Here is a 14,820-nt window from a genome sequence, read left to right as displayed (position 1 = left end):
AGGGGAAGGCAGGAGAGAGGCAGTGGGATGCCTGGACAGCTGCTGCACGTGTTTTCTTGACAAGCACAACCCGCCATCTCCAGCGGCCGGCATCAGCACATTTTACGAACTCGCAGTTCCCAACAACGATTGCCTGTGACACAGAACAAAGCTGGAAATACATCAAGTATCAGTAAAGTTATCCTCTGTAAGCAAACAGCAGCTCTGGCATTTTGGAAAACAGAACAAGCTTTAGAAATGCTTGAGGATGCCAAAAAGTTCACAGAAAACACAGAAGAATGAATATTCTCCCTAAGTACCACGATGCAAACCCTTCTGTACTTACCAACTGTTCCCAGAAATAAGACTCTTCATCCCAGCGGACTGTCAGCGGCTGCAGAAGCTGTGAGAGGGAAGATGAATGCACGCTGGGATGAGAACACACTGTATTGGCACGCAGAGTATTTGCAGATCGTTAGTCACTTTGACTCAGACATGAACAACCTTATGTTTGTAAATTACTGGATGTCAAAATAAGAATATCATTTAAAGGGTAGAGGAATACCGTCAGGGTTCTGCACTTAATTCTATTTTATAAAAACAAGATAGGTAGAAGAAAAGTTTACATTAAAAAGTAAATAAATAGAAGGAACCCTCCCTGCCCTGAAGTCCAGCCACCTCCTCCCAACATGCCTTTGTGATCTACCCTCACATATTGCTAGAAATTACCCACAGGCAAGAAGCAAAACTGGTTTTCGTTGTCCAGACCGAATGAAATGCTAAAAGCAACTAAAGATCTTAAAAGAGAATTTAAAAAATCTTCAGCTGTAGTTATCTGTGAGGTTAGTTATAATGCGAACGTGAACCCTGTGACTTTTTATGACCAGATGCCCGAAGCACACACAGAAAATGAGCCACATCTGCAAAGTGCTGAGCCCTTGCGTATCCAGCTGAGTCCACAGAGCAGCATATACCTCAAATCTCTAAACACCAAGACAAAAAAGTTACTGACCCTTCAGAAAAGTTCCATGAAACAGCCAAAAGGATTTTTACTGAAAAAACTATTTATTTGTTTAACATAAAATATCTAGTGTGGAATTAAACTATCCAATGTTGCATCAGTAACATAGGAACAAAGGGAGTATTTTACAACAAGCTTGATATACACAAAGTTTTTAAACATTAAAATGTAACAAGCTTAGAAACTGTACATTCAAACACAGGAACACATTCAATGTTCTTTCGGCAAGCATTTAGGAATAATAAATCATTCCATCAAAGCACACCTGGAGAATTATTTTTCCCACAACAGCTTTGCACATTAATATATTGGACAGTGAGCAAATCTCTCAATCCCACAATTCTGTTTGCTCTCGATTTTAATTCAAAATTATCTCACTTTATTGTTTTAAATGAACGAGCTATATTAATTCCTTCATCAGTGAAAAATACTTGCCAGTGTGTAAAACAATCTTTGGAAGCTTATTATATACATCAATGGTGTTGCCATATAACAAAATATGACTTGTGATTATTTATAGGCTATTGTGTATCAACCCAAACGTTCTTCCGATTTCCAGTGAACAATCTAAAATGTCCTTCCATTATCAATAACACGCAAGGACCTGCAAAACCTGAACTTCAGTTTCTTCGGTGCCCAAGAGGCTCCTGCTGCTTTCAGCGCGGTGGGATCAGCTGTGGCGGGCTCCTGCCTGGCCTCCTCTATTCAGCTGATCCAAAGCCCACAGATATCCACAGGAGATTCTCCCGGACTTCAGTGAGCTTTGGATGGTGCCTTAGGCATCGCTGCCTCTAAATCAAAGACCCAGAGTATGAAGATGCCTCAGCAGGACCCATTTATATCATTAAATACATTTTCAATGAAGAATTCAGAAAAAGTAAAAAGCAAAAATGCTTTCAATTTTTTTTTTTTTTTTAATACTGTAAATGTCACAGGTTAAAACTGAACTACTCAACAGCATCAAAAGGTTTTGCATTACCTGTAGATCTTTACCTGGGAAGTATTTTATCTGAAGTATACATATGTGCAAATTTATTATGAGATATATATACTTCACCTAAAACCCTCTGAACACACCCTTTGAAGGCCATCGCAACGCAGTCCTTTAAACCTGTTGAATATTGACTCAAAACAAAAAAATGAAGCGATATGTGAACATTAGCACTGGAAAAGCAGAATTTTAGCTAAAGGCGCTCAATAACAGACACACAAACCTCACAGCTAAGCTGCAAGGGGCGTTCCGTCAGGCCAGGGACGTCACATGCTTTATATTCCTTCTCACCTCTAACACAGGCTCCCAGCCAGCGGGATTGTCCTCGAGGCCATCCCGTTTTGGGGTGCACAAACAAACACGGCCGACGGCAAGCCCCCACGGCAAGAGGTGTGGGCTGGCTTCCTCTCAAGTGCCTTCACCAGCAGGAGGAAGAAGATGGTAGTCAGAACTGTCACTAAAGGGTGAACAGGCCACACCATGCAAAGGCAAAGCAGGTTTTCTAGCTCGCCGGTCACACGTGTGGTCCAAGAGCTGATCTAAACCCACCCAGGAGCTGATGTCCTGGGCACCTCTCGCCCATCGGAGGGACGGCCCAAGGGAAACAAGCTCATCCACCTCTATTTTGAGGCAGCCCACAGCGCACTCGGGAGGATTATCCAGCTACAGCCTGACAGAAGGAGGTGAAAACAAATTCTTTACACCGGTTGTCAGCGCCAGAGAGCCCTGTCTGTCTACTGGGGATCGACTGGAACTGAGCACAGGGGATACAGAGACAGCAGAGACAGAGACAACCAAACCAGCACACGGCAACGGCCACCAGAACGGACTGGGAGTCTCTGGGTCACCAGCCACAGGCACGGTGGGATCCCCTGCCAGCTGAACTGCATTTCCCTATTCCTGTGAAAAGGAAAGTTTCCCTGTCTAGACCAAACCGCCTTGGAGTGTTTCAGTGCAGTCACCACCACCGAGTGGTAAACGAATGGACAGACATTTTGGTGCCTTGTCAAACTTGAACCTTTCTCAGCAGAAGATTCCCACACACAGAATATCAATAACCTCTTTGGCCTTTTCTTTATTACTCTGAGTTTCCTTTGTTTCTTTAAGGAATTATCCACTTCTAATTTTCCTTCAGTGCTATAAACAAACAGCTGAACATGCCCTGGAGCATTATACTGCTCGACAGTGCTGTAAAACCCTCCATGAAAGCTGAACGCTGTGTCCATTTGTATTGCACCCAAACATGGACTCGGTGACCTATTCTGGCCCCACAGAAAAGGGGCCTGGCTCCCAGAATTCTTAAAATATTCTATTGTGCAAAAATTGGTTGCACGCTTACCTATGTTTATGTGAGACAACTGACCACACATACTATAAAAATGTATTGCTTCCCACAGCCTCGTGATTAGCATTTAGTCCATCTCACCTACATTTGGTTGTGTGTTCCATCGTCTGGAATCCTGAAAATAAACTGAGACGTGGATGAGACACGTCTCAGCTTCCTGATGCGTTTCCTCGCTGCACATCCACAGGCTCTGAAATCCGACTTCCTGCGTAGTGACAGGCTTTGGATAAACAAGACAAACTTCTCCTCACCTGAACTCTGCTACATTCTCCAACAAGAGCGGGATCATCCACCTCGAGGAGCGACGTCTGAAGGAGCAAAGTTCCTCATCGAAGGATGATTGTGGTTCGGCTCTTCCCATGATTTACGTTGCTTTACGACACGATGCCAGCTACATCCCTTTGTCACAAGCTCAACGTCGCAGTCACTGTACAGTCAGAAGCTACCAAAAAGTTCTGCCCAGCTGTCAGGAGGCCAAGTTCTGTTGGGAGAGCCCTGAAAGCAGCTCCATCCACACCGCTGCACCCAGCTGTTCAGACTGAGGCATTTTTATCAAAGGTTTCGGTTACAACACCGTGAGAACATACTGAGGCAAACCAAGCAGAAACATACCTGGACCCAGGCACAAAACCCCAGCGTGCATCTCCCCACACAAAGAGACATCGGTACGGCTGCAGCAATCTTCACCGAGCCACAGACAGAGCGTCCAATGATTCTGGCAAAGTTAGAGAAGTCAAATTCTGCTCCAAACTATCAGGATTTACTTTTCTTAGATAAGGTTCCATCTCTGCAACAAACACCACTCCTCGCTGACTCAAACTACCTGCCTCGGATGGGAGAAACATTCAGAAAACCATTTCCAAGCAATCAGTGCCTGTTAATTCTCAAAGAACAGAACCCATAAGCAAGGGAACAAGAAAGCATTGGTTGGTTTGCCATTATCACATTTTGTTGTTGTTGATGGCTAAAAAGTGCAAGGCAGGCATCTAATTCAAAAAACCTATTCTGTAGTGTATGGAATCCACCGTGTGCTATGCCAGGTACACAATAAATATTAATCTTTTGTTTTTAGGCATCAAGAGTACATTATTTTAATTACAGCTTATACTGAGTTGCATTCAGTTAGCTATTTGCTTGACACGGGACATTTTAAGCTGAAGAGCTGACCATGCAAGCACAACAGACTTAAGAAAAACCCTTCCTGCTAAACTTCAAATGATATCCGCATCAAATGCCTCTCAATACAAAGTAAAGTTTTTATGAGTGTGAGCAAAGAGCAGCAGAGACACAATTTGCTTAGGATCAACCCAAAAGTTCCTGCGGTTTGACACATGACATTGGCAGTGACAGTATGGTCAGCTTTCTATGCTCAGGGTTGGATTGTTTGTGAAAGATCTTGCTCGTATCATTCATTCTTTCAGCAGGTTTTCATGTCCCATCATTCCTGTGATCCCGAGTTTGACCTGGTGACCCCTGGGGAATGCGATCCTCTCCCCACCATCTCCTGTCCCCATTCTCTGTGGCTGGACTCCTGTAAGCCACGACCTTTTGTCTCGATGGGCAGGAAGCAGGAAGCCACGGCGGCCAGCAGGCAACATCCACTGTAAACCACCAGAGTTAAATAGACTGAAGATTCCAACATCACCTGCAGAAAAAAGGCAGAAGATACAAAATAGTACCCCTGGGCCTTAGCACATTAAAAATACTAATGCAGTAGCAGAAATTTTAATTACAGTATTGGAAAAAATGTTGAACAGGCACTGCTGTGTGCTTTCTTTCCTCGGTGATTATGCACAGCTGTTAAACACTGACAAAACAGTCTGGATTACAGGTGCCACGAGGTGCTGCTGCCCTTACGTATTAGACAGGACTTAAGCAAATCACAAGTTTTCTACCCAGGCCTCTGCAGAGCCACTGCTGCTGAGAGTCTTCCAAGTCCTGTCCTCGCACAGCCTGGCTCCCTGCAGAGCCTGGCTCTTTCCACATACCCTGAAGGTTTGTAGCCCCCAGCACCCCAGCCTGGGATCTCAAGAGAAAGGTGGCATCGGACCACGCGCAGAAACCCCCCGCCTCTCACAAATCCCATCTCTGGGTGGTGGCTTCCAAGGTGTCCTCACATCCACCCAGCAGCCTGCTTCTTGGTTATTTATCCCCCAGCGTGTGGGGCTCTGGAGCAAGACGTAAATTCAGCGACGAGCCTGAATTCTCCTCAAGGAACAGGCAACAACAACCCTCCTTCAACACATCGTCCCCAGATCACCCTTGGTTTGGCCCTTCCAGAGGAAAAGCAGGTTCTGCATCACCTTCCTGTGCCTTCAGTCTCCAAAAAAGGGGCTTTACCTGTGCAATGAAGGGGGTTATGAGGGCTCCCACTCTAGCCATTCCACTGCACGTTCCCAGGCCCAAAGCACGCGTGGCTGTCGGATAAACCTGTGAACAAAGCATCAGCCCATTAACCCCAGTGGGAAGTTCTCTTCCCTTCAGTCTCCTAAATCAATGGAAATTAATAAGTGGTACTACAGCAAGTTCTGTTAGACAATGACAATGAGATCATCAACTCATATCTGGGGTAAGGTCCATTGTGAAGAGGTCATAAAAATGACTTTCCCACCATGTTCTCACTCCCCTTAAATATTCTCATTACAAAAACAACCTCCTTACCTCAGGAGTGTAAACATAAGCAGCCTGAAATCCTCCTGAAATAAAAGCTCTTGCAATGAAGAGCAGCACAGTAAGAACATTTCTGTGAGAATAAAAAGGAGAGCAGTGTTTGGGATTGTTCTGTACAATCTGTTTGTTTAACTTGGAGGCAAGTGCAATAAAAATGCTAAATTTGTTAGAACGATTTCTTTTGTTTTTTAATGAACCCTTTGTATTTTTTCTGGACCTTTAGTATAACAATGATGCCAAACAATCTGCATTCCCACAATCACATCAGTTTTCTAAGTGTATTCATTCTAACTGACAGCTGTGGCCTGTTGAAATAAGCAGCAAATGCCTAAGCTTATCTAAATAAGAAAAATATATTCCACATTATGAATGGTGCTAACAAAAACCTGGCACACATGAGAAGGAAAAGAGAGTGCAGCTTTCCTCTTTAAAAAACATGAACCTACGTACCACCTGGATAGTTGCAACTTTGTAAGGTTTCTTATCGCAAGGTTTCTGTACTGTAAGGTTTTGTACAACGCCTGAAGAGGTTTAAATTCAGAGAGCTCTCCTCTGGCTGTTAGGTCTTTTCCTTCTCTGGCAGCCCCAAGGTACAGACATCGTCGCACGCATGTGGCATGAAGGCCAGAGGCAGTCAGAGGCAGACTCTCAGAGCTCAGCTGGAAATTTGGTACCATCAAGATTCAGGGCAGAGCTGCCAGCTGAGCCGTTCTTTGGAAAATCTGCATGAAGGACAGATACTGAACAATACAAAAATGCGAACCCAAGTTCTTCTGAAAGTCGGGCCCCGTGTATCTGCAATGCCAGCATCAAGCTCCCCCAGCTGTGCTGTATCCAACTGCGAGCTGGTGCCAGTCTGTGCCTATAGTTTCTCAGGGAATTGTGCCGTAGCACCCAGCCCACCGAGAGCCCACGACAAGTGGAGCACTCAGAGCAGCTGCCTGGGAGGCAGAGGCTGGGCTTGGTTGAGAAGAGCTGCCCTGGTACAGTCAGCCTGGGGAAACAGAGGTAACAAATGCCAGAGAGCAGTACAGGAACCAGCTACTGAGGATCATGACATCAGATCTGACTTTAAAATTGTCCAACGGTTACCTCCTACTCAGACACAAGCTCTTATTTTCCCCTTGGGATTGTTCTGTCTGCAAGATTATAGTGAAGGATTTCTCCTCTCCTCCTTCTTCTAGTTTCTTTCCAAACTCTGATGACAAAACCTAACACCATCCTTAATTCTCCAGTTGAGCACGACCATCTCATGGCTTTTCAAACCATTACTTCCAGTTCTCCTGCCATAATCAAGAGAGAACATGGATGAATCAGATATACCAGTTGTTCACCGTGTTTTACTTACCTTCCAACGCAGAGAAACAGCAGAAGACTGCAAAACGAGAAGACAAAAAAGGACAGGGCCATGGTTTTCTTGCGGCCTATCCGATCAATAATCCATAGTGTCACTAACACACCTGCAGAAGGAGACAAGTCGACTGTTGGGAATTGTGCAAAGGTGGAGGCTGCAGCAGCTTTTAACGTAGGCTGGGTTGTTTAGATTTGACATTTTGTTCTCTCTTTCTCTCAAAGACTCTGCTGGCAGAGGCATCAGGCTGGGGTGTAGAATGGATTGCCCAGCCAATGGTGCCACATGAGAACAGAAGCTCCGGGTCCTGGCTGGCAAGTCTGGCTCCCCTGTTCGCAGCCCCCCTGGCCCACACAGCCACACGCCGCACGCTCAGGGTCCACGCGCTGACGCAGCAGTGAGCAATCCTGACATCTGCTAATCACTGATTCCTGCAGCGGTTACCAACGGGAATGCTAACAATGCCTGCCTTACGGCTCATCCGAACAACCTGTGTTCAACGGAGCTGGTGCAGGGTCTGGAGCACAGGTCTGATGGGGAGCGGCTGAGGGAACTGGGGGGGTTTAGTGTGGAGGAGGCTGAGGGGAGACCTCATGGCCCTCTACAACTCCCTGAAAGGAGGGTGCAGAGAGGGGGGATGAGTCTCTTGAGCCAAGGAACCAGCGACAAGACAAGAGGGAATGGCCTCAAGCTGCACCAGGGCAGGGTCAGACTGGCTCTTAGGAAGGATTTCTTTGCAGAAGGGGCTGTTGGGCGTTGGAATGGGCTGCCCAGGGCAGGGGGGGAGTCCCCATCCCTGGAGGGGTTGAAGAGTCGGGTTGACCCAGCGCTGAGGGATCTGGTGGAGTTGGGAACGGTCAGTGTGAGGTTCGTGGTTGGACTGGAGGAGCTTCAAGGGCTTTTCCAACCCAGATGATTCTGGGATTCCGTGAAATTCTGACCATTGTTCCCCGCTAATCGTCCTACTGCTAGATTTAAGGGCTCTTTAGAACTTTGTGTTTTCTTTCCATTGTGTTATTTATACGCTGCCATCAAATTATTTCTCACCTGCTCTTTCAGAAAGGAAATAGATCAAGCTCTGTACATCTCACAACGTTAACTATTCCCTGCACTTTTCCAGATGCTTTTAAAAGCTGACATACAGTAAGTGTGGGGATTATTCAAGGATCAGAGTTGCCAGTGACATACTCGGAGGTATCCCTGTTAATATTTCTTACTCCTACCTTGGCATATGTCAGGATCAAATCAGCCCTTTCACCAGTCCAAGAGTACATGCTCTTTTCTGTCCCTGTCCACTGACATCCTTCCCAGAACGACTGTTATGCAGGACAGTCCTCCTATTAGGCAGCGATGACGCATATTTATCAGTCATAGACTTAAAACTTTTCATCAATTAAACAGCTTCCCTTTGAGCAATTTTCCCTGAAACTGTAATCTAGAACAGTGAAAATAACCTGACCACTGCTTCGCAGTATTATTTCAGATTACTACTGAGAGATCATCTTCTACATCTGAAGAAACACTGGCTATTACACACTATCTTGCTTGTCCTTTGACTGTTCATTGAAATTCACTGAAAATTGGCTGAAAATCATGACTGAGGCTGGACCCAGAGCTTCAGAGAGCACGTTCTCCACTGATCCACTACACCCATGATCCTTTTTAAATAGTTCTGGGAAGTCATTTATGGATAAAAGTTCAAGTGATTCTGCCCCTTTAATTGTTACTCTTCCTCTGAATGTCTAATTAAATTGCTTGGATAGAATCCATAGTCAGATGGGCCATTATAGCTTCACAAAGCAATTACTAGCGATTTTATCCGTTGTGATCACATGGGCAGAGAGGAGAGCTACAGCTCCTGTGTGTACATCAAGTAGGCCAAGCAAGGAGCACCAGTGCCATGGGAAATACATCGGCGTGAGGCCAGAGAGAAGAGCCCACTCCCTCGCTTCTACCAGAGCCTGTTCCAATCGCACTGAGCCACCGGCCATGAAGATCTGGTGCTTCTTGTTGCCACTTACCAGGGAATTCTGACAGGGTTGTCCAGAGCAGATCAGTGTAGTCTTCTTCTGTCAGATACTCACAGGTCAGGCTGCACTTTGCTTTAACTTCTTTCCGTCTACTGGATACTGTGGGAGCAAAAAGAAAAAAACGAACATTTAGTACATTCAAGTAATCTCTTCTCACCTTCCTTTACTCCTGCCATGTCTTTATCACTCTCACTGCTGAAAATGATAGCAGGGATGTACTGAAAAGACCCTGCTGCACAGCAGGTCTGTTCTACCTGGAAGGTACAGCTGAAACTGAACAGTTTATAATGTTATTTGTGGCAGGATATCTTACCTCTGCAACCATGACTGTCGGAATGAAAGCTTACACTTCCTTATCAGCTGTGATTTTTCAGTCCAGGGCTCATGACAGCAAACAGAATTAACATCAAGAATTCAGTTTCTCCCTACATAAATTGGGATACTAACACTTCATCTATACTTTGAGAAGACTGAATAATACCGTGTTTTGGTAAAAACAGTATTTTTAAAGGCTGCATGCTCCTTTGTGGAGGCTAACCAGAGTCAGACCTCTCAAATAGCTAATACACTGTTGTACAAGCTTGGGATGTCTTCTCCCAATACTACCCATCCTCTTCCTATAATATTCCAACTATCAGACAATTTTCACTAATTGCAAGTGTTCTGAATACAATCATGCCTCCCCTGGGAAATCAAACTTTTCAAGGTTGTTCTTAATGCAGTCAAAGCGCTTTTTTTTTAAAAAAAAAAAAACACAAAAATCTGCCACAAAAAGGGCGATGGTTTCCCACCATTATCTTTTTTCTCAGCAGGTCTTCACATTTTGAGAACCTGGGAGCTCCACAGCAGGAGCAGTTATCTCTATCTCAGAACTAATTAGGCCTGTCAAATCTGGAAACTTACATTTATTCCATCACTTTTCTCTCAAGAAGAACAGATATGTTTTCTAACAGGTCTCCCTTGAAGGTTGCCTTGCTGTTTTATATTTTGGGCTCAGAAACACTGCAGGACCTCTCTGCATTGTGCAGGAGATGAGGAACAGTCTAACAAAAATGTTTAAAATAAGTAACCCTTTAAGTGGATGCCTTAAAATTCAGTCTGGCAGCCACGGTCCTTTCCAAACTATCAGCAGAAGGTGATCTAATAAAAGATATTCCACCACTTAACAGGGTATATTTGAAAAGAAAAGATGGACTAGTACTCACTGCTGCAGACGTCTCCTGCTTGGAAGAACTCTGTAGTTAATAAAACTAACCCATAATATGAAAAAGCATTGGAAAACCTGCAAGGAAGAAAATGAGAGAGGAAGTCTCAGCTGGTCAAACCTACAGTAAACCACATGAATCAAAATTGAACCCACTGTGTGAGGACTTGCACTAAGTGCTACCTCACAGCTATTTCCTACTAGCATTTAGAAAATGAAAGGGCAATTAGATTGAGAATGCTAGTGATTGGGTGGTTTAATAAATTACAAATCAATACAGGTTGGGGGTTTTTTTGAGGAGGAAGTTGCTGTATTTTAGTGATACTGTAAAATACATCCATTAAAAACCATTTAGAATTGTGCTGGCACTGAGCCATTTATATTTCCTCTTACCATATAAACCAGAGTAACAATGTGGTCCATCTAAAATGGGGCGTAAAAAGGTCCCTCATTTTTCCTCGGTCTTCCTGTTGAAAACAAGCAGAAGTCAGAGGAGCAGGGCACTCACTGGTCCTGGACTGGGGGATGCAGTGGCAAGGACTGGGCACTGTGTCTCAGGGTGTTTGGTTTCAGCTGAGGGCTCTCTCTGAGGAGCTGGGATCCAAGTAAAGAATTCCTCTGCCAAGGGGAATTCTCTAGGAGCATAATGATATCAAAAGCAGTTCATGCACAGGGCACACACACTACTCCTCCACAAGGAAGGTGAGGATCTGTCAGAACAAGGTGGGGTTGGAAGGAGGGAGAGCAGAACTTTGCCAATCCACGGGTGGCATATGACTCACGGGGCTCACGGCCAGCTCCCGTAAATCAGAGCAGCCCCTCAGGGCTTCTGGTCTGGGGTAAGGTACTGAGGAACTACAGGCAGCCCTCCTGCAAGCAGACCCCTTTTAATCTGCGTGGTTCTTGGAGAGAGAGAGAGTGGAGGGCTCAGCTCATAAACTTGTGGTTAAGGAAAAGCACTTTCCCACCCCACCCTGAAAACAAAACCATCCCAAACTTGGAGGGCGTTCCTGCACAGCCCATCAAAATTACCGGGACTGAACTGAGCATTTGTGAAACGCACAGGAGCTCAAAACCTCACTGATCCAGACCTTAGAAAATCAAACCTCCCTCTCTGATTAGTGAGACGCTGTAATTATCAACAGGCTCCTGCCTAGCTTTACAATTTTGCTCTCGTTCAAATCTACAGGTCTCCCTCTGCTGTCCTTTCTTGCTGGCTAACTTTGTAACTTTCTTTTAAAAGTCTGCTCTTTGTTCTGTGGCTGCAGAGCTGCTTTAGGTGTTAACAGGGGTGCTGAAAAGTTGGCGTATAAAGCTGAAATGAAGAAAAATCCAATGCAATTCATATAGTAACATGCAGCTCAGAAGTAACAGCCTGAATTACTCCATCCATCAGACTGAATAGGAGCTTGCAGCTTTGCCACTCCAGAAAATCAGGATTAGATTAAAACTGAGGGACAGCTAAAGAGTCTCAAATTCCATCTTGTCTCATGAGTTCAGATCTGGGAATTCTGATCTGAGTTCTTTGGTAGCCTCAAGGTTTGATTTTCTTTAATAATAGGGTCTTAGTGAGGTTAAATAACATTAATGCCCCCTTTTCATTTTCAGGATATTCATGTAAATAAACATGAGAAACTAACTCTTCCTCACTGTGAAAGAGGCATCTATGATCACCTCTCAGTTCTTTTATTACTGGTTGAGACACTGAAATTAAACTTAACATTGATTATTTGCTTATAAAAATACATATGAATGTGGCACAGTTTCATTGTATCCCACGTTATTAATGTGCCTGTTACCTGTACATACCTGTCTGGAAATAATTAATTTTCCCAAAGGCATTGGAGCTCCATTTTCAGTTGCTATCCGCTTTAAAGTGGCAATTGCTTTTTCTTGATTTCCAGATAATACATCATACCTGGCACTTTCTGGCAGCCACTAAGAGAGCAAAGCAGATCACATGCACAAAGGTGTCAAAAACACAGCAGTAAACAAACTGGGGATTTCTTTGTGGGCTTACAGTGGGAAATCTCCGTGACTCCAGCAGACTACTCACACAAGAAAGGATTACAGAACTAATCTTGAGCCATTCAGAGAACCATCTTTCTGACAAATGTCTAACGCCTCCCTAGGCTTGAAGAAACTGTGAAACCCCACCTTCACCATAAAGTCAGAACTCCTGTCTAAAATCTTTCCCTTCTGTTACTTTGGGTTTATTCTTGAGAAATGTTAAGCATTTGTGCAGTGTTTTGCATTACACCTTCCCAGTAGGGAAGGCAAAGCATCCAGGGCAGATAACAAGATGCTCTAGGCATTCAAAAATTTGCATTTTAAGCTCCTTTTAAAAACAAGCATGTTAGCACCTGCATAACCGGAGGTATTTCTGAAAAACAATGTCAGTGACTAAGGAATAATAAGAGCTGCTAAACAACCTGACAAGGACATCTATCTTTGAGAAGAGGGAGTGATTGGTAAATACATTACCTAATAGTGCACTGAAGCTCATGTCTAACTCATATACATCTTCATTTTAGAATCTGACCTGCACTATGCAAATTTTACCCCTGGTTTAGGTGGATTTTTTGCATGGGCAGTAATTATAAAAGTTATGATTTTGACAAAATTTAAAAATCTAAAGAGCAATCGGGGAAATAGCAACAGCTTTTAATAAAATGTTGATTCCACTGAGCTTAGCTGAAACAAAGTCATGAAATTGGAGAGGTTTCCAGGCCTGATTTGGTTTCACAAAATTCCAGCCCACCATTGTCCTCCAGCAATTACAGTCATATAAACACAGCTCTCACTGGAATGTTTTTACTAGCATCCTGTTGAAACAACAGCATTTTTGTCATTATTTCAGATGTTTCAAAGAAGACACCAACAGAGAGCTCAAAACTGCCACAATTCCTTCAATCAGGTTACGGAATAGGGTTGAGAGGTGGTGGATTGATGGAACGTACATTCATCTTTGAGAGAATACCTACAAAACATAGGACAGCGAAGAGCAGAAGTGGGAGGGCAGAAAGAATGAGAAGCCACCGCCAGCCAAGAGTGGGCATCACCAACACTGCTAGAAGGACTTCAAACACAGTCCCAATGGCCCAAAAGACCTGCCAAAGGGAAAAGAAACAGTCACAAATGAGAATAAGAGTGCTCTTAAGGCCTCCTTCTTTGTAACATTCCAAGACGTGCTCTCTAGGGACAGCTGGAGAGAGAAATGCCAGAGACATTTCAAATATGCACCACTGTATGGAAATAGAGTCCAGACATTTTATGGGGATTTGTTTAAATATTGCAGAAGCTAAAATGTTAATTTCTGAAAACCTGGCATCAACTTTCTGTAGACACTCACGTCTAACTGCAGGTTATTCTCGTAAGGAATAGACTTATCACATGGTGTTTCTTAAGCAGAATGATTATTAATCCATCTGTCTATGAGTATTATTCCCAGCTACCACCATGAGATTTGTGGTATTTGTTTTCCTTACCAAAACCAAGCTACCAAAGCCACAGAGTTGGGCCTGTAGATGAAAGAAGGAATTGATACCTTCTCAGCAAACACTGGAGCTGGCATCCTCTTGCATATCCTACCCATGCAGGATTATTCTCCTTTACATTATGAATCCGCTCAGCTCATTTTTTTAATGCTCAGAATATATTTCTAACCTGGGGTTGCTCAGAGACGGCCAAACTGTGGCAGAATAGAAGTGACACAGAAAGGAGTAATTCATCTACCAAACTCTATTTATGAAAGATTAACCAGCTGAATGTAGGAGTAGCCAGCAGATATCTTAGAAGACTGGTTTTACATTGAGGAGCTGTTTCAGTTTGGTGAGGTTTTCCACAAGGACGCTCCTTCCAAACTGACTGATGCAGACAAGCAATAGTAGTGTTCGCTGACCCTTCAACCATCCATTAAAGGGCTGTGAATTTTGCCTTAAATAGGGCAAAATTCTGCTCTCTGTGGCTTAGCTACATTTGGATTGAATATGGGGAGCTGAATTTAGCCCTGCATTTACTGAACTGTCAGTTCTCCACTATCCATTACTGAGTTGTAGATTAATTTCACCATGAGATTAGGTGACACCCAAATGGTCCCCTGGTGCTAACAGCAGTAACTTCTGCAGCACTGGATGCGGGTGAATTTGCAAAAAGGCAGATTCTACAAGAAGAGTGGTGTGTTACATGAATGCTTTATGCTGCTTTCGGACCTGAGCTAGTACTAGTGT

At 44.0% G+C, this 14,820-nt stretch overlaps 1 protein-coding gene across 2 annotated transcripts in view; it reads right to left on the bottom strand.

Moving 5' to 3' along the window:
• Nucleotides 1-1,025: 1,025 nt before the first annotated feature.
• SVOP (SV2 related protein) overlaps nucleotides 1,026-14,820 on the bottom strand; it is a 31,203-nt gene continuing 17,408 nt past the window's right edge. For both annotated transcript variants that reach the window (XM_074844683.1, XM_074844684.1), the window contains exons 10-18: nucleotides 13,576-13,701; nucleotides 12,401-12,529; nucleotides 10,985-11,058; nucleotides 10,593-10,669; nucleotides 9,379-9,486; nucleotides 7,355-7,466; nucleotides 5,998-6,079; nucleotides 5,677-5,766; nucleotides 1,026-4,981 (exon numbers count right to left, since the gene is read on the bottom strand). In XM_074844683.1, coding sequence (XP_074700784.1) covers nucleotides 4,775-4,981; nucleotides 5,677-5,766; nucleotides 5,998-6,079; nucleotides 7,355-7,466; nucleotides 9,379-9,486; nucleotides 10,593-10,669; nucleotides 10,985-11,058; nucleotides 12,401-12,529; nucleotides 13,576-13,701 — 1,005 coding nt within the window. In that variant the 3' untranslated portion in view covers nucleotides 1,026-4,774. The remainder of the gene's footprint in view (nucleotides 4,982-5,676; nucleotides 5,767-5,997; nucleotides 6,080-7,354; nucleotides 7,467-9,378; nucleotides 9,487-10,592; nucleotides 10,670-10,984; nucleotides 11,059-12,400; nucleotides 12,530-13,575; nucleotides 13,702-14,820) is intronic.

Source organism: Strix aluco, chromosome 18, assembly GCF_031877795.1.
Source record: "Strix aluco isolate bStrAlu1 chromosome 18, bStrAlu1.hap1, whole genome shotgun sequence".
NCBI lineage: Eukaryota > Metazoa > Chordata > Aves > Strigiformes > Strigidae > Strix > Strix aluco.
Note: the sequence above shows the minus strand (reverse complement) of the source record. Positions and strands in the feature narration are given on the sequence as shown.